The sequence below is a fragment of the Barbus barbus genome (assembly GCF_936440315.1).
Source record: "Barbus barbus genome assembly, chromosome: 36".
NCBI lineage: Eukaryota > Metazoa > Chordata > Actinopteri > Cypriniformes > Cyprinidae > Barbus > Barbus barbus.
The window spans coordinates 28512646-28530145 of NC_136714.1; the positions used below are offsets into that span (position 1 = coordinate 28512646).

General features: G+C 42.4%; 3 protein-coding genes across 7 annotated transcripts in view; all 3 read right to left on the reverse strand.

Annotated features, from left to right (window-relative positions):
* The window catches only part of LOC306855478 (tyrosine-protein kinase JAK2-like), a 22597-nt gene extending 13021 nt beyond the window's left edge, over positions 1-9576 (reverse strand). Inside the window, exons 1-11 of one of the 3 annotated variants that reach the window (XR_013782940.1) lie at positions 9408-9542; positions 6160-6329; positions 3041-3164; positions 2846-2963; positions 2170-2315; positions 1807-2098; positions 1618-1737; positions 1386-1543; positions 797-908; positions 441-627; positions 245-366 (exon numbers count right to left, since the gene is read on the reverse strand). Coding sequence is in view for 2 of the 3 variants with exons in the window: in XM_079394225.1 (XP_079250351.1) it covers positions 245-366; positions 441-627; positions 797-908; positions 1386-1543; positions 1618-1737; positions 1807-2098; positions 2170-2315; positions 2846-2963; positions 3041-3164; positions 6160-6319 (1539 nt within the window). In the remaining variant the exon portion in view is untranslated. Of the gene's footprint in view, positions 1-244; positions 367-440; positions 628-796; positions 909-1385; positions 1544-1617; positions 1738-1806; positions 2099-2169; positions 2316-2845; positions 2964-3040; positions 3165-6159; positions 6330-9093; positions 9200-9407 lie in introns of those variants that run through there. The other 2 variants (XM_079394225.1, XM_079394226.1) reach the window with 2 other exon arrangements.
* A 792-nt stretch (positions 9577-10368) lies between these two features.
* On the reverse strand, positions 10369-17269 carry LOC306855482 (stAR-related lipid transfer protein 4-like). Of its 2 annotated transcripts, none has more exons than XM_079394233.1 (6): positions 17198-17269; positions 16873-16965; positions 16735-16784; positions 14508-14634; positions 14203-14317; positions 10369-10789 (listed from the first exon to the last, which is right to left on the reverse strand). In XM_079394233.1, exons 2-6 carry the CDS (start codon positions 16963-16965, stop codon positions 10566-10568), a joined length of 609 nt encoding a protein of 202 aa, XP_079250359.1. In that variant the 5' UTR covers positions 17198-17269; the 3' UTR covers positions 10369-10565. The 2 variants fall into 2 exon arrangements, with proteins under 2 accessions (XP_079250359.1, XP_079250358.1); XM_079394232.1 differs by having other exon boundaries at positions 17093-17260.
* Positions 17270-17435: 166 nt separating this feature from the next.
* The window catches only part of LOC306855481 (tRNA-uridine aminocarboxypropyltransferase 2-like), a gene marked incomplete at its 5' end in the record, with an annotated part of 4148 nt that continues 4083 nt past the window's right edge, over positions 17436-17500 (reverse strand). For both annotated transcript variants that reach the window (XM_079394230.1, XM_079394231.1), the window contains one exon: positions 17436-17500. This exon is cut by the window's right edge and continues 288 nt beyond it.

Sequence of the window (17500 nt, forward strand, 5' to 3'; positions counted from 1 at the left end):
AACGCAACATTGCTGCTATAGAAATGCAGATACTCTGTAAGATGAAAGAAGCAAACTGAACAAGAAATCGGATCTGAACAGTTGTGATACACAGTGCAGATGATCAATCATTCAGACAAGATTCCAATCGGATACACAAATAATGAACGTAGCTGGCGTGATCTGTGTTCTCGAGAGCCTCAGTGTGTGTGTGTGTGTGTGTGTGTGTGTGTGTGTGTGTGCGTGCGCGCGCGCGCAGGCTCACCTTCTCCAGATCTTCTTTATGGATCTTGTGGAAGATCATCTGGTCGACGTGTTTGAGTTCAGACGGCGAGAGACAGGCGTCAGAGGTTAGGCTGTTCCTGCACACCAGCAGATTGGATTTATCTACAGACACAAACACACGTCACTCACACACTTCCACCGGAGCGTCTGATCCGAAGCACAGATCCGTGTCTGACCTTTGCTGCGCGGCGGACAGCGGCGGCTGAACTGGAACACGTGTGTGTCGGAGCGCAGCGCCTCCTTCTGGTAGTGCTGCAGTAATTCACCCAGACTGCTGAAGCTGCATTTAGCTCCGTTCAGCACAAACTCTCCTGAGTGGGAGCGAACCACCAGACAGTGCTTGAACTCCAGCTGACCCTCGAACTGCAGACACACACACATACACAGAGATACACACACACACACACACACACACACACACACAGACGATCAATAAAACACACACTGAGCTGAGAGTTAATTACTGCTGGGGATTGATTGAGATAAAGACATCCTCTGGCCTGTGATATAATCCACATAAACACACACTCACCTCAACCATGAAGGACAGGAAGTACCGGTCGTAATCTTTTGGGCTGCACCTCAGGATATAAACACCCCTGTGGTTTTTACATCGGCGCAATCGGCTGATGGCGAACTCCGTCCTGACCCAAGAAAACAGTTCATTTCTGAAGACTGTGTGTGTGTGTGTGTGTCTCTGTGTAAGTGTGTATCTGTGAGTGTGTGTGTGGGTGTGTGTATCTGTGTGCATGTTTATGTGGTTTATGAGGACACAAATGTGTATAATGACATGGGTATGACAGAGGTATTACAATATGAAGCTGGTTTATGAGGACACTGCCTATGTCCCCGTAATTCAAAAGGCTTAAAAAACATACTAAATGGTGTTTTTTTGAAAATCTAAAAATGCACAAAGTCTCCTGTGAGGGCTAAGTTTAGGTGTAGGGTTGGTGTAGGGCAATAGCACACACAGTTTGTTCAGTATAAAAACCATTACACCTATGGAGAGTCCCCATAAACCACAAAAACCAACATGTGTGTGTGTGTGTGAGAGAGAGTGTGTGTGTGTGTGTGTGTGTGTGTGTGTGTGTGTGTGTGAGCGTGTGAGAGTGTGTACTCACGACACTGGCCCGTGGCAGCTGAGCTGAATGGCCTCCAGCAGTCTAGGGGGCGCCACCTCCTTACACAGGTAGTGATGAGCGTCTGTGGTCAGTCTGTAGTAGCCATCGATCAGAGAGACGAAGGACAGCGCCTCGCTCAGAGAATGAAACTCCAGCTCCTGCGGGACACAGAGAGAGACGCTTCAGACATGCATCTGAGACGAGGACAGACTGAAGCGCGACCGAACCTCACCAGCGTCTGACCGTCTCGTCTGTTGATGGAGACTATCCGGTTCTCCACCGACCCGTCTTTAGTGCCCTGCTTTACACTGATGTCGATGACCTCTGAGAAATCACAGTAAACCTGCGGATCCTGAGAAAGACAGAGAGGGTCAGAGCCGCTCTCCTCAGAATATATGCGTAAACCGTGAAGTCTCCGCACCTCTCGGTCTCTGGCCTCTTTGGCTCGGCTCCAGCGGATCCCGCGGCTCCCGCTGACGATGATGGAGACGTCTCCTGCGGACGCTTCGCTGACGTGGAACTGCTCGGTGTAGAAGGCCGACTGCAGCGTCTCCAGACTGACCACGTACTTCAGCTTCAGGTCTCGAGGCAAGGCTTTACACACTCTGAACTGCTGGATGAACTTCCTGAAGCGGAAGCGGATCCTCTTCCGGGTCACAAAGTGCAGGTTCTGGATGTGCGCTCGCATGTTCTTCGGGAGGAACAACTTATAGCTGCAAATAAACACAGAGTTCAGTTCAGACTTTACGGGCAGCAGCAGGTCAAAAGTCACGGGTGAACACACCTGTTGTGGTTGTAGATGTCAACAAGTGACTTGGCTTTTTCTTTGGCCAAACGCATCATATCAAGAACAGCCAATCCCAAGCACTCTTCCTGAAACTCCATGCTGATGGGAACGCTGACCGCGCCGCTCAGAAAATCTGACCTCCACTGAGAGACGGGGAGAGACAGGTTTGCACAATAAACAATGCATGTATTACTCCAGCAGCAGCTGTCATGCAATCTGGATTGAGAAAATTAGGATCGGACAATATTTGAAAATCTGGAATCTGAGGGAGCAAAAAAATCTAAATATTGAGAAAATCTCCTTTAAAGTTGTTCAAATGAAGTTCTTAGCAATGCATATTACTAATCAGAAATGAAGTTTTGATATATTTACGGTAGGAAATTTACTAAATATCTTCATGGAACATGATCTTAATATCCTAATGATTTTTGTCATAAAAGAGAAATGTATAATTTTGATCCATACAATGTATTGTTGGCTATTGCTACAGATATACCTGTGTTACTCATGACTGCTTCTGTGCTGCAGGGACACAGATGATTATTCTAACAATATTCACAATACAGCAGTCATGGTGTTGTCTAATGACTATCAGTGTGGAAAACAACACAATCGGTTCTCAGACACGCTGTCGGCGGTGAACATCGGTCCCGTGGATCTCCGTCCTCCTCACCTGAGCAAACAGGTACGCCGCAGTGATGTCATCGAGCACAGGTGCCTCTGAACTCTTGGAGACGCCGTACCTGCGGGCCGAGTTCGAGCCGCTGCCGTACCAGCCTGGAAAATAAAACCTGCAGACGGACAGGATTAGATCAGGCTGCCAATCCCAGCATGCATCAGTGCTGCAGCTGATCCTCGCGATGCTCACCTGATCCGGAACAGCAGTCTCTCATTGGCCGAGGCCTCGATCTTGAGGATGTGATTGGGCGGAAGCCACACGCGGTCTCGCTCTCTCATGAGTCCAAACAGACTCCGGTGTGGGGGACTGACACCTGTCAATCATTCACAGACACATCATGAGGCTGCGTGACCTCTGACCTGACAACACATCCGCTCACTCTGTGTGTGTGTGTGTGTGTGTGTGTGAGCGAGTGAGTGAGTGAGTGTGTGTGTGTGTGTTTGATGAGGACAGACAGACAGCAGCTGCAGCATTAAAGAGGGAACTGAATTAAAAGAGGAAGTGAATGAGGGTGTGTCCTGCACACACTCACTCTCTCACACACTCTTATGCCCTTAACACTCAGAGGGGTAAACAGGAAGTGGTAAGAGTGGGAACAGGAAGTTTACCAGTCTACAGCAACTCTCGGGCCAGTCTCCTCTAAAGGTGATAGCAGCTCACTCTGGTGACGTCGTTTATCACTGCTGAGCTAATTAAACGTCATTTCAGTGAATTCTGAGATCGTTCTGACACGGACTGCGTCGCTCGTGTGGCTCTGTGCAGCGTTTGAGGTTTAATGGTGATTCACTGTGTTATTCGCTCACTATGTCAGAATAACAGTGAAGCCCCAGTAAAACACATCAGCCGTATTGAACAGCCCCGGGGGGCAGATCTGGAGTGGTCAGCCAAGCCCAAGCCCGGCTCTATAGGCTGCTAGAAAAGTTACTATTTACGTGTTTTTGCAGCGTTGAGCAATGTAGCCAATCACAGACATATCTGTTGATTTCTTGAACGCAGTGGCCAATCAAAGGCGTATAAGTTGGTCAGAATTCACTCGCCACTGAAAGAGCCGGAGTTTCTGTGCAGTTCTGCTCATTCCTGAATCATCTCACAACAAAGTGCAGACGAAGGGAATGAAGGGTATGCTGATTAATGACTGGCTTGAATATAGTCCCACAACTGATCGTTTTTCATGTATTTTTTAAGTTTTTTCCACGCGTCTCGCTTTTGGACACTTAAAACATGAAGCAGGACCATTCAGCATTTTTTACTTGTCCCACAACTCAAGAGTTAAATGTTGCCCATGAACATCTCAACTGCTGTCAATGCCATAAAAGGCTCTTCTCAGGTCATTTGTTTTTATTTTAACACAATCAAATCAGTTTTTGTCGTAAGCATCCTGTGCACATTTTTTAAGGTAGTTTGCAGGTCATTGTTTCAAATTCCTCTATGGATTTTTCTATGAATAGTTGCTTGAATTGACTTGATGAGGGTGAGATCAGACCTACTGCTTCACACTAAAACCTCACCGGATTATTATAATACATTTGAAAAAGACATGTTTGTAAACTTAGTTGATATGTACTGCTGAGCTAAAGCGTCTTCAGATGTTTCTGTGAAGCGTGTAATGTGCACAGACTGATCGACTGAACAGATCCGACCACATTCACCAGCGTTCAGCTCAAAAACCAGGAATAGAGCTGAAAGATTTCTTCATGCAGATTTCGAAACGGGTTCATAGGTCGCACAAATTCACCACACTGACCAGCAGACAGCGGCTTGTTTTGGCTTGATTCAGCGGAGCTTCATTCAGACGGTGGAGCGTTCTTCTCTGCTAAATTTGCACCTTAACTAGTGGTTGACTGATATATCGCCAAGCCCGATATATCGGCTGATATTTGGCATTTTCAAATATCGGTTTTGGCCTGACCGTTTTTTCTGTTTGGCCGATGTGTTCGAGTCTGACACAGCGCTCACATTCTTCCTCTCGTTCGCTGTCGACATTTACCAGTTCTGTCTAATATGGATAGAAGTCTGTCTAATCATCAGAAAGAACTGTTCAACAAATTCATTAAAAGGCATATAAAAGTTAAACAATTTATTTTAAATTATTAGTAATAGGCAAATATAATTCTTTCTCGTTTCCCATCAGTATTCAGCAAATACGCAGTTATATAATTTAAACAGATCTTTTAATGTCTAATAAACATTTAATTTCACAAACCTTGCAGATGAATCCAGCTGTGAGATCTTGTGAAGTGTGTATCGTGTGTCGACCACTAACCTTAACCCATGGTTACTAACAGCTAGTTAACTCAGTGGAGGGTACGCCTGGCTCTGATTTTAGCACTGAAACACGCACAGAACGACTCTGCTGCAAACACACCGCAGATGATGAGAGGAATGCTTCTGAGAACACCAGCAGTTACACATAATTAACTGATGATGTTTTATGAAGAAATAAAATGATTGCTTATGTCTGCACACTCACATGTCTTACATGTCATGTTGAGTAAAGTCATAATAATCTGCCATGAAGTTCCCACAAACACACAAAGTACAGACATGTGAATTCTGTTCATCAATATTAAAGGCTTAGTTCACCCAGAAATGACAATTCTGTCATTAGTTACTCACCCTCATGTCGTTCCAAACCCGTTAGACCTCCGTTCGTCTTCGGAACACAAATTAAGATATTTTTGATGAAATCTGAGCGCTCTCTGACCCTGCATAGACAGCAATGCAACTGAAACATTCCCAGACCCAGAAACACAGTGAGGACATCAGTAAAACAGTTCATGTGACATCAGGGGCTCAACCATCATTTTTATGAGCAAGAAAATAAAAACAACAACTTTATTCAACAATTCTTCTCCTATGTGTTACTCTAAAGTGCCATTATAGAGAGTATCGGGACGCATGTACGTTCCCTCGCACGTAAACAAGGGTTAGCGCATGTGTGTTTCACGTCCTTGTGATGTTTAAGTGCAGAGGTGCTTATTTTAGTTTAACACGTAAATAATTGTTAAATAAAGTTATTTTTATTTTCTTTGTGCACAAAAAGTATTCTTGCTGCTTCGTAAAAATTACGGTTGAGCCCCTGATGTCACATGAACTGTTTTACTGATGTCCTTACTGTGTTTCTGGATCTGGGAACGTTTCAGTTGCATTGCTGTCTATGCAGGGTCAGAGAGCGCTCAGATTTCATCAAAAATATCTTAATTTGTGTTCCGAAGACGAACGGAGGTCTAACGGGTGAGTAATTAATGACAGAATTGTCATTTTTGGCTGAACTGTCTCTGTAATTGCTAGGACGGGTCTGGACTCACCGCACTCCTTGGCGGCGCTGATGCAGAGCTCTTCGGTCACGTATTCTCCGGCCGGATAGTTTAACGAGCTCGCCTCGTCTCTGTACAGATGCACCTGCAGGGCCTGCTTCTCCAAACGCCCGTCACACGGCTCCATGCTCACAAACGCTGGCAAAGCCATTTATACTTACCTGAAGAGAAACACACACAGTCTGTATTTAAAACACGTTTTCATACTCTTTTTCTTGAAAAAAAAAGATGTTAAATTGAATCTCAACTCAGCAAATATATGCCTAATTGTCACAATAGAGTTGAGGGAAAGAGGATCAAATTCTGTTGATGACTTGACTTCTTCTGTGAACATAAAGAGATGTCTGTGAAAATATTTGAGAAAAACGTAAATGTCAACCAAGTGAAACAGGCTTGAAGTTTGTGTTTTAAATGAATATAAATGCAGATCAGATTTAATGAAAACATGATCAGACTCCAGAAGACTTTGATTGGAGCACATCGGTGTATGAACGACTGTCACAGATGCTGTAATGTGTTTCTGGAGCACGACTCTGATCTCTATCTGTCTTTACTGTTTGATAAAGAGCGACACGAACATCCTGCCCAACACTTCAAAGTCATACTGCCTCGGCGTGACGTGATGAACGACGACAGCATTGCCATTGGACGTCTTTTTATTTAGTTTGACTTTACGTGTATTGTTCAGCACTTTAGGTCAACCATGACTTGTTAAAGGTGCTTTAGAAAGAAAAACATTTCTGGATGTTCCCCTCTACGCAATACACTGGACGCCTCTGTAAAACATTTGGAGGTCTGACCAGTGTTGGGGAAATTTACTTTTAAAAGTAATGCATTACTCCATAAAATGTAACTAATTGTGTTACTTAGTCACTTTTTATGGAAAGTAATGCATTGTTACTTTTGCGTTACGTTTTATCACCTGGGCTGGGCTTGCTTATTTGTTTTTTAATAACACAAAACACAAGTAATATTTTTGGCTACTGTAAATCACACCAAAAGTGAAATGAATAATAAGGAAGAGTCTCTGTCTCTGGACATTTCTGTGAACACGAGACAGAAGAGCTGTCAGTCAATGCATGGAAAACACCGTAACATGCTTCATTTACTTCATTTGAAGAAGTAACTCCGATACGGTTGTTGTTAGTTTTAAAGTAATATGTTACCTTAGTAGTTACTTGAAAAAAGTAATCTGGTTACGTAACTTGTGTTACACCCCTAACACTGGGTCTGACGGTGTTCAATGTTTTAATAAAGCAGTAGATCAGAAATCTGTCTGCTGCTCGACTCACAGCGACACTTTCAATATTTCTGACTTTTTTTTATCTCATTTTACAGTTGTGCACACACACACACACTCACACACACACACACACACTCACACAAACACACACACACGCACACACTCACACAAACACACACACACACACACACAAACTCACACACACACACACAAACGCTGTGCAGCTGAAAACCACATGCAAGAAAAAGGCAAAGTGCAGAAATGCACACTAAAATAAGCATGTTTGTGTAGTGTGACAATGGCTTCCACTCTAATATAGTTCATGTAAGACTTGTTATCAGTTGATTTGTAGAGTAACGAAGCTCCTGGGAGTCAGTGGAGCTTTACAACGACTGTAACGAGACTCTGGGGATTCAATGCAGCAAACAAACATGACTCCGGCCGGACATCAGTCTGGTTTAACAAGAACAATAATCAATAACAAAACTCGACTCAATTTGATCTGATGCAGGAACATTACTGAAACGTTCCTCTGGTGGCGTGGTCTTCCTTCAGTGATTGTAGTTCTTATAGTCCACAAACACTCAGAACGCTCTGCTGTATGACTCTACCCACAATCCTCTAGCCAGACCCGTCTAAACTGAACAATTACAGTCCGGCCTGAGATAGTTGATGCCACAACAACAGAGCAGCGCTGGGGAAAGTTACTTTTAAAAGTAATGCCTTACAATATTGCATTACTCGATAAAAAAGGAACTAACTGCGTTACTTAGTTACGTTTTATTGAAAGCAATGCATTAGGTTACTTGTAATGTGTTACCCCCAGCGCTGCAACAGAGCCTGGATTGGTCTCGGTCTCTCCTTCACTGTGAGCTTCTGTGGTCAAACTGATCAGAAAGAGGAAATGAAAACAGAGTGTGTGCATAATATTAAAGTGACGTGATTTAATCACATGTGTGTGTGTGTGTGTGTGTGTGTGTGTGATTGACAGTCACTGTTCTCTTGGGTTTTTCCTGAAACGTTAATGACAGGTTTCCATTAAAGCTGCACTGAAACTAGTTATTCCATCAGCTGGAGCACAGAGAGAAACAGCAGATCTGATCTGGAATCAGCCAATCAGTGATCTCGAAACACTTCTCTGATCTCAGCTGCTTGTCATCAGTCTCCACCGTAAAGGAGGATTTGTGTCTAAATGAAGTCCTCCTGGAGTTTGTACAGTCTGCAGCGAGGAAGGACGAGATATCCCTGGTGAATAAAACTGCACTTACATAATGTACTTAAAGTGCTCTGTTTTCGCACACTTAATATATTAAAAATGTTTCTTTAGTACTTCTCAAGAAAAACAAAGTGTGTGCTATTTTGGGACACCATGAATATAAACTAAAATGCGCTTTTAACATACTCTCTTTGTTTTTAAAAATGTATTTAGTCACCGCTTGTAGTGCACTTGAGTGTAATGAGATGCGTACTACAAGTGCTACTAAATACTATTTTAACTCCAGAGATAGAAAATGCCAACGGGTCCATGAAGGCAGTGTTATCAGACAGCTCTCAGCTGCTTTATCTGCAGAAGAACACAGCTGCCTGCAGAGATACTGAACCCCAGAAACACTTCTGAGCTCCTACCTGCTCAATAAACCGCTTCACAATCAGATGATCGTCATGAATAAACCCAGACTCACCTGCACCGACCCAGAACAGCCCCGCTTCAGTCCATCTGCCCCCTGTCCTCTCAAACTCATGTGTGAAGCTCCACAACAAACCCAGATCATACCAGAAACTACCAGCAGACAGAGAAACGGGCCACATGTGTGATGATGATGATGATTCAGAGCGAAACAGAAACGGGATTTTCCTGTAAGTGGATCTTTAAAGGACAAGCGCACAAAGCCCTCCGACAGAAACCTCGACTAAACACGAACCGAACCGAGCCGCTGTAGTTTGAGCCCTCACTAACATCTCGGTGTGTTTCTGTTCGTTTGTTAAAGTTACTCACTCAGCTGATTCTGTTGTCATGGAGACCCGAGCCCAACCGAATCCAGCTGTCACGCTGCGGAGCGGGGAAAGAACCGAACCTCATCCGGATCCGGATCCAGAGACGCAGACCCAACCGCGATCAGTCGCCTCAGCTGCCGCGGGAGCGCGCACGCACACACGCACGAGTCGGTGGGCGGGGCTTCCACTTCAACGTCATCGCATATTAATGTCTTAAAAAGACATAGTGGAAAATCTAAATATTTTTTACTTATTTACACTAAAACTGTGTTTATTCTTTTTAGTTTTTTATTATTAGTAAATTAAAACCTCTGTATTAACACTGTCGTTTGGGCTCAGTAAGATTTTGATGTTTTTAAAGAAGACTTTTCTGCTCATCAAGGCTGCGTTTATGCGATTAAAAATACAGAAAAAACAGTAATATTGTGAAATATTATTGCAATTTAAAATAGTGGTTTTCTGTTTTAATACACTATAGAATATAATTTATTCCTGTGATACACAGGATCATTACTGCAGAAATCACTCTGATATGCTGATTTATTATCTCTGATTAATTATCTCTGATGAAACTGTTGTGCTGATTAATATTTGTTTTTTAGAAACCTGTGATACTTCTTTCAGGATTTTTTTAATGATTAAAACGTTAAAAGTATTTATTTAAAATATAAATCTTTTGTAACATTATTCACTAAGAGACTTCTTTAAAAAAAAAACATTAACATGAAACACTGCTTCTCTGAACGGAAATAAATGAGAAATGGTCGCTGATATTAAAACACAAACCCTGTTCTGTGTCCTAATTAAATAAGAAAAAGCCTTCGTTGCTTTATGCTGTACGTTCAGCTGCTTTATGAATATTTCATCCACGTGAGGAAAACAAACACATCTGTCCAACAGTTGCATCCTTTTCATCTGTATGTAAATACTGAGCTGATTTGTTTGTGTCACACAGAGACATGTAATGATAAGAGAAATTTATAAGATTTAAAAAAAAAAAATACTTTTTACAATTTTACATTTTATAAAAAACAATTACACTGATTTTAATCACATTATACAAAACACCAACATGAACAAAAACAAAAAGTGCAATAATAAATGAATGTGTGGTGATGAGGATTATTTACATCTATATCAGAGTTCATCAGATCAAACGCTAAGCTTTCAGAGCTCGTGTCAGGTCGTTGTAGAAGCTGACCAGTCCGCTGGCCATAGCTGTGTCCACCGCCGTCTGCGGCAGCATCCCCCTCAGGTCCGTCTGGATGTATCCGGTCAGTACACTGAGCTCCGAGTCCGGCGCCGGCACACAGAACCAGCCACACGGATGATTGAACCCTCGAACGAAGCCTGCGCTCTGCTCATCATGCTCCACGCTCACACCTGCCGAAAGGATTCATTCATTCAGATGATGCAGTCTGTTAGTTTCCCTAACCTATCGTTCGTTCACATCACATCACATCCTGTAAACTAAGCTACGCAGTCTGGACCAGAAACAGAACTGATTAGTTCAGATTCAGATTTCCTTTATTTGTCATTTTTATGCTTCACATAAAAACTAAATTAGGTTTCACATGTCCACAGCTCAGTAATATAATAGCTGTAGGGAAAAAGCTGTTTAACAGCCTAGAAGTCCTTGATCTGATACTTCTGTATCTTTTACCAGACTGCAGGAGTGTGAAGATGCCATGAAAGAAACGAGTAGAGTCCTTTAGAATGGCCTTTGCTCTGCTCATGCAGCGTTCGGTGTAGATGTCCTGCAAACATGGCAACGAGACACCAATCATTTTTTCAGCAGTCCTTACTATCTTATTCAGTTTATGTCTCTCCTCTGCTGTGCTATTACCAAACCAGGAAGAGATACAGTAAGTGAGCATGCTTTCAATAGAGCCTCTGTAGAACATAATCATGGCTGGAATAGGAATCTCCTCAGTCTGCGGAGAGAGTTCAGCTCTTAAATCTTCGGGTTCGAGTCGTTTGCTTCCCGACTCAGTATCTTAGAATAAATACAAACACGAACTGAACGAATCCCTCGCTGAGGCGACTCATGTTAAAGGGGTCATATGATGTTGCTAAAAAGAACATTATTTTGTGGATTTGGTGTAATGCAATGTGTTTATGCGGTTTAAGGTTCAAAAAACACATTTTCCACATACTGTACATTACTGTTGATCCTTTATGCTCCGCCTTTCTGAAAGCTCATCGTTCTGAGAAGCGAGGCGTGCTCTGATTGGCCAGCTATCCAGTGCGTTGTGATTGGCTGAATACCTCAAGCGTGAGACGGAAAGGTTACGCCCCTCACCGTATTGTGATGCCGTGTCCCGGTGCGATGAGACTAAAACAATAAAACCCATTATAAACGAGGCATTTGTTGCATCCAGTGGGGACATAATTACTGATTATAATGACTTATACTGTCTTTTTACGTAAACATTACCATGTCTGCATTTGTGAACAAGCCCTCGCGTTTGAATCGTCAGCAGCAGAAACAGGCTGTGAGTCAGAAGCGCCAGACTGTTCTTGTAAAGTTGGATTTGCCTCACTTTATAGAAACAGGCTTTGAGCAGCCAGCATTGTAGGCTACTCCTCCAGGTTCAGGAAACAGTCCTTCGTAAACTGCGCTGCACACACTCTAATATTTGGGTTGAACTGTTCTGGAACAGTGTTGTAAACACAACTTAACCACTGATTTCTAGTTGTGTCCTCTTTTGGAAGCTCAAACAAAGTAGTTTCACAACGAAACACAACGTCTCCAGGACATGACGCCGGCGGCAGCAACAGCATACAGCCAGAATAATAGCTCCGCCTTCTTTCATTGCGTATACATTTGGGTGGTGTTATGCAAATCTCCCCACACCGTGACGTAGACATGTGGGGCGTTTGAATGAGCCGTTTAGGAGGGTGTGGATGAGTCTTAACTTTGATAAAGAACATCTCTTTGGTTTTGAGACTTTAGTCTTTGCAACTTCAGGGATCTTATTTATGCATGAACAGCTTGTATCACTCCAAAGAGAAAGGAAAGCTTGAAATCGCATCATACGACCCCTTTAATGATTAGTTCAAACTAAGCGAATGGTTCATGAACGCACATCACTAGAATGCATCAGACCGGAATGCGTTCCCAAAGCTTGGTGAACTCTGACCTGTGAATCACGTGACCAACAGCAGATCTCACCTCGAAGCTGAATTAAAAGAACAGAAATTTAAAACAGTGCTGCAGGAAAGTGGAGTGGATTGTATATTTTTACATTTTAGATGTATTATTATTTGTATTATTTGAATTTCAGTTTTTAAAAAAGACGCCGCAGATCGTGATGTCATATCACCACCGTTACGGCGTACAAAGAACATCTGCATGAAAGTCTAGAGTGACCGCAGCTTAATGCATCAAAACTGAGAAAATATGCCATCTGTTTCACTTTACTGCAACGCTCCAATCATTAGCGTCTTTAAATCAGGTACGAGGTCCTGTCGATCTTCTGCTGGTCACATGGATTCATGTCATATGTGTTCACCGGTCAGAGTTCAGCAAACTTGAACTTTGGAACGCAGTGAAATTGACACGAGCTGCATTTACTGTCTCCTGCTTTCAGACGCACACCAACAGACGTCACGGAGAGAAATATGTAGAGAGTGGCTTTCTGAAACGATTCAGGTGCCGTTCACACCAGCAGATGATGACCGCCTGAGCTGATGCTGAGACTAGGGCTGTGCCATTAATCCAAATCGAATCGCAATCGCCATTTGAGACGTTGCGATTTGCTAACCGCAAAGCCTGCGATGTGGACACGATATTACTCTGATCCAGAGCACATGCATGACTTATTAACCACCAGAGTGACCTCCGTTCTCCCCGATCAGCACTGCTCTAGCCAACTGCGTAAACACCCACCATATAAAAAGGGTCAGATCGAAAGTTAGGCAAATTAAAACTAAAGAAAAACGTACGTAACTTCAGCTTCGAAATGACAGACGATGAATAAAAAAGGTAATTTGCAAGAGCTGCGGCACAACGCATATCAAGAGCTCCCTGATCGGTTCTGCTTTCAGTACTGGAGAATAAAAGATACATCTTTAGATGTTTTTATTAGTAGGCTACATGAACCTTATCTTAAACATTTTATCTCCCCAACAGATTAATTTGAAATAAGTTTATGTTCGCTAATTCAGAAGACCACACACACAGCCCATGTCTCTGAATGCTTCTCCCGCGTCTCACGGACGAGCCGCACACACGCAGCCGGTCTCGTAATGCTCTTTTTTAGTGCTCTGACCGCTGACCACAGGACAGATACTGACCGCTGACCACAGGACAGATACTGACTGCAGGACAGATACTGACCGCTGACCACAGGACAGATACTGACCACTGACCACAGGACAGATACTGACCGCTGACCACAGGACAGATACTGACCGCTGACCACAGGACAGATACTGACTGCAGGACAGATACTGACCGCTGACCGCAGGACAGATACTGACCGCTGACCGCAGGACAGATACTGACCGCTGACCACAGGACAGATACTGACCACTGACCACAGGACAGATACTGACCGCTGACCACAGGACAGATACTGACCGCTGACCACAGGACAGATACTGACCACTGACCACAGGACAGATACTGACCGCTGACCACAGGACAGATACTGACTGCAGGACAGATACTGACCGCTGACCGCAGGACAGATACTGACCGCTGACCGCAGGACAGATACTGACCGCTGACCACAGGACAGATACTGACCAATGACCACAGGACAGATACTGAGTGCTGACCAGATACTGACCGCAGGACAGCAAGCCGCGCTGATAGCTGGTGGTGTAGGAGAAATCCACAAACTCTCGTGGAGAGATGATGTTCCACATCTGCCCGCTGGTGGTGTATTTGACAACACAGCAGCCCTGAAAACACATGCAGGACTTTATTAAACAACAACTGTTTAACCCCAGACACACTTCAGTTCTGTCTAATCTGAGATTCTACTGAATGATGTGCAGGTGTTTTATTGCGGTTGTGAATCTCTTTATCACTGAACATTCACTCGCTTTTATAACCCAGTTGTAGATTAACACGACGCAGACGCATGTTCACCTGCTCCGGGGTCTGCAGGATCTCCAGTGAAGTGAGCATACTGTCCCAGTCCAGCCTGCGGGCCCCGGGACGGATGAAGTCCATGATCTGCTGCGGAGTCCCTGCCACGGTTCCTTCAACTTTATATCTGCAAACACAACCAGCCAGCAGCTCATAAACTTACTCATGGTCTAAAGAACTAACTAGCAGTTAGGCTGATGATACACGGGCCAACTTTGGGAAATGCTGCAGTCGACGGTCAACCAGGTGAGACACAGGGCCATGGCTGATCTAAAACCTCCAGAGAGAAATCTGTGACCCATTCTCAATGGAAAAGTGCCCAAGCAACTCAAACGTTGTATCTTCAGCTTTACTTTCCAGATTCAAATTAGACCAATGAATTCATGTATCTGAATTTAAAAGTTATGAGCAGTCTTTATGAAAAAGAAAGTAGTTTATGGGTCATTCCTGGGATTCGGTAACATTTCAACTTGGAATATACATATTTTACCCCACATCATTAGGCACATATCAAACCTCAGAAAAATCATCTTTTCCCACCTCGGCCATTAAAGACCTTTTATTATTTTCATTTATTTTCAGCTTTAGACACCTTTTTTTCTCAACCCTGTAACGGACAAAATGGGATTGGTTTAAAAAGGATTTTACTCAGAAATTGTTCTAAAACAAACATGTACCTACTGCTCATGTGTCCCTGATAACAATTTAATGATAGCAAATGTTACATTTATCTTCATTTTCACTTTTTTATAGGATTGAAACTAAAAACACAAATTGTGTCTATGGTCTCTTTATTTCTGTAAAAAAAAAAAATATTACTTAAAATTTTAACTAAGACCACCATTTTATTGTTTTAGCCCTTATTATGTAAGATAGTAATCAGCAAGAAATACTTTTGTTCTTAATTGTCTTACCTATTTTTTCCTAAATATATTAATGTGCTTTGGGGTTGAAGACTGTAACACATGTGAAGGGATTCATTGCCTTAAATTAAAATGTTTGGTTTTGTTTCTGTATCATATTGTCCCGTTGTTTCTGGGTTAGGATATATCTGCATGGCCAACACTGCCTTTCTGCTGCAGATGTGGGAGCAATTTCTGATGATGCTTGTCAACCTTTAAGTGGACATCTTGCATCAAAAATTCTATTTAAAACAAAAATATGAGTTGTCATGATTTTGGAGTATATATATATTTACTGAAACCATGACTATTTTATTTATTTTTTTCATTAAAATTATTAATAAATGAAGCAAATAACCCTATCACAAGTTTACAACCCCGTAACAATGAGAAATACATATATTTGTGACGGGTTGTGTTTTTCACGCAGAATGGCCACTACTGCTCATGTAGTGTTCGAGAGCAGGCCATATATGCAGCAATAAATGAAGTACATTATATATACTTGATATAGTAATGATATTCCATCTTAATTTTAAGTGACAGGGTTGAGTTGTTAAGCTCGACAGTACCCTCCCTGACTAGAACATGCCTCAAAAATATGAATAAAAAGTATGATACTACTCACCATTTTCTGCAGCACTGTTAAAGAGCTGAATGATGTCATTTCTGGTAAATGATGCCACATATGAGTCTAAAGTGTTATGGGCGTAGAATCATTAGTTCAGACGGAGGGACACGTCTCCTCTGGCTTGCTCAGTTCATTTCTAGTGATTATCATCTATTTGATTTCACAGATACTATTTAAACTAAACTGAGCTAGACAATAACATCACTGAACTCAATAATGAAATGCCTTTAACTGAATATTGAGTGTTTAATCTTATTATTATACATTACTGACACTCTATCCTCTAATCTGATGCTGTTCAGTGCTTTGACAGAATCTGTATTGTTAAAAGCGCTATATAAATAAAGCTGACTTGACTTTAAAGTCTGTTTTTTATAAAATACTTTACATTTTTTCAGGAAAAATCTTATTTACAAGAAACGAACACAAATATATTACATTGTTGCCAAAAATCACAGACACTATGCACATTTTGTTAATAATTTTCTAAGTACAAACTCGGTGAAGACATGACAAAATGCTTGGTTTAAGATAAATATAAGACTAAAAAAAGATATATTAAAATGCAATAATTATTTTTATTCATTATAATGGGCATTCCAGATTTTTGTGAAAAGCTTCTAACACTTAATTTAGTTGAAGCAGCACTTTATAAGCTGTGACTCTTGTGCATCTTTGGGCTGTTTGTACCCACAGAAAGCCGCTGAACTCCTCCGATGGTCTCCTCCAGACGCTCGCATCCCTCTGAAAGAAGCACAGAAGAGCTGGTGCTGTTAGACTCGAGCGCAGCTGCTGCACCGGAGCACAAGCAGCAGATCTGAACGCAACTGACTGTTTTCTTGGAGAAGCTCCACTCGGATTGATTCAGACTGTGATACACCTCCAGAGTCTCCTGCAGCTTCGAGGAACACATGTGCGAAAACATCTGGAAGACATCCGGCACAACTACAGTTATGATGCTATTACAGCACTAAACTGTCATAAAACATACATTATTAATGCAATAACTGCCTAGCTGAATGCAAACTATTCAAAACAAATAGAACTATTACCGTAATAAAATCACATTCACTCGACAAGCGTTCTTTAGTCATTAGAAAGCATCTAAAATCACAATCAGCTGATCAAACACGTGAATAAATATGATCGTGTCGTACCGTGTCGTTCAGATGAAGCGGATTCTAGCTTATAATCATAGAGTTCTCATTTCAGCACGATGGACATACGCTGGACAGCCAATCAGAAGCGCCGACCCCGCCTTAAATGTATCTGCCTTCAGTTGATTGGTCAAACATAGCTAGAGGCGCGGACACTCGCGAGCTGATTGGCTGTTTAACTCTCGGATGTTATTGGGTCAGTTTCTCAGCATTAAGACAGCAGGGGGCGCTAAACACATCACACATCAACCTCTTTAATGCTTCAAACAAGAAACAATCGTTCAATAAACAGAATACAATATC

Excerpts from the sequence above, each read along its gene's own strand:
- LOC306855482 (XM_079394232.1), bottom strand. The coding sequence starts at position 17,134 with ATGACTAAAGAACGCTTGTCGAGTGAATGTGATTTTATTACG. Across the intron at positions 16,966-17,092 it reads GTGAATGTGATTTTATTACG|ATGTTTTCGCACATGTGTTC; the intron begins GTAATAGTTCTA and ends GATGTCTTCCAG. Across the intron at positions 14,635-16,734 it reads GAGGAGTTCAGCGGCTTTCT|ATATAAAGTTGAAGGAACCG; the intron begins GTGGGTACAAAC and ends TTGTGTTTGCAG.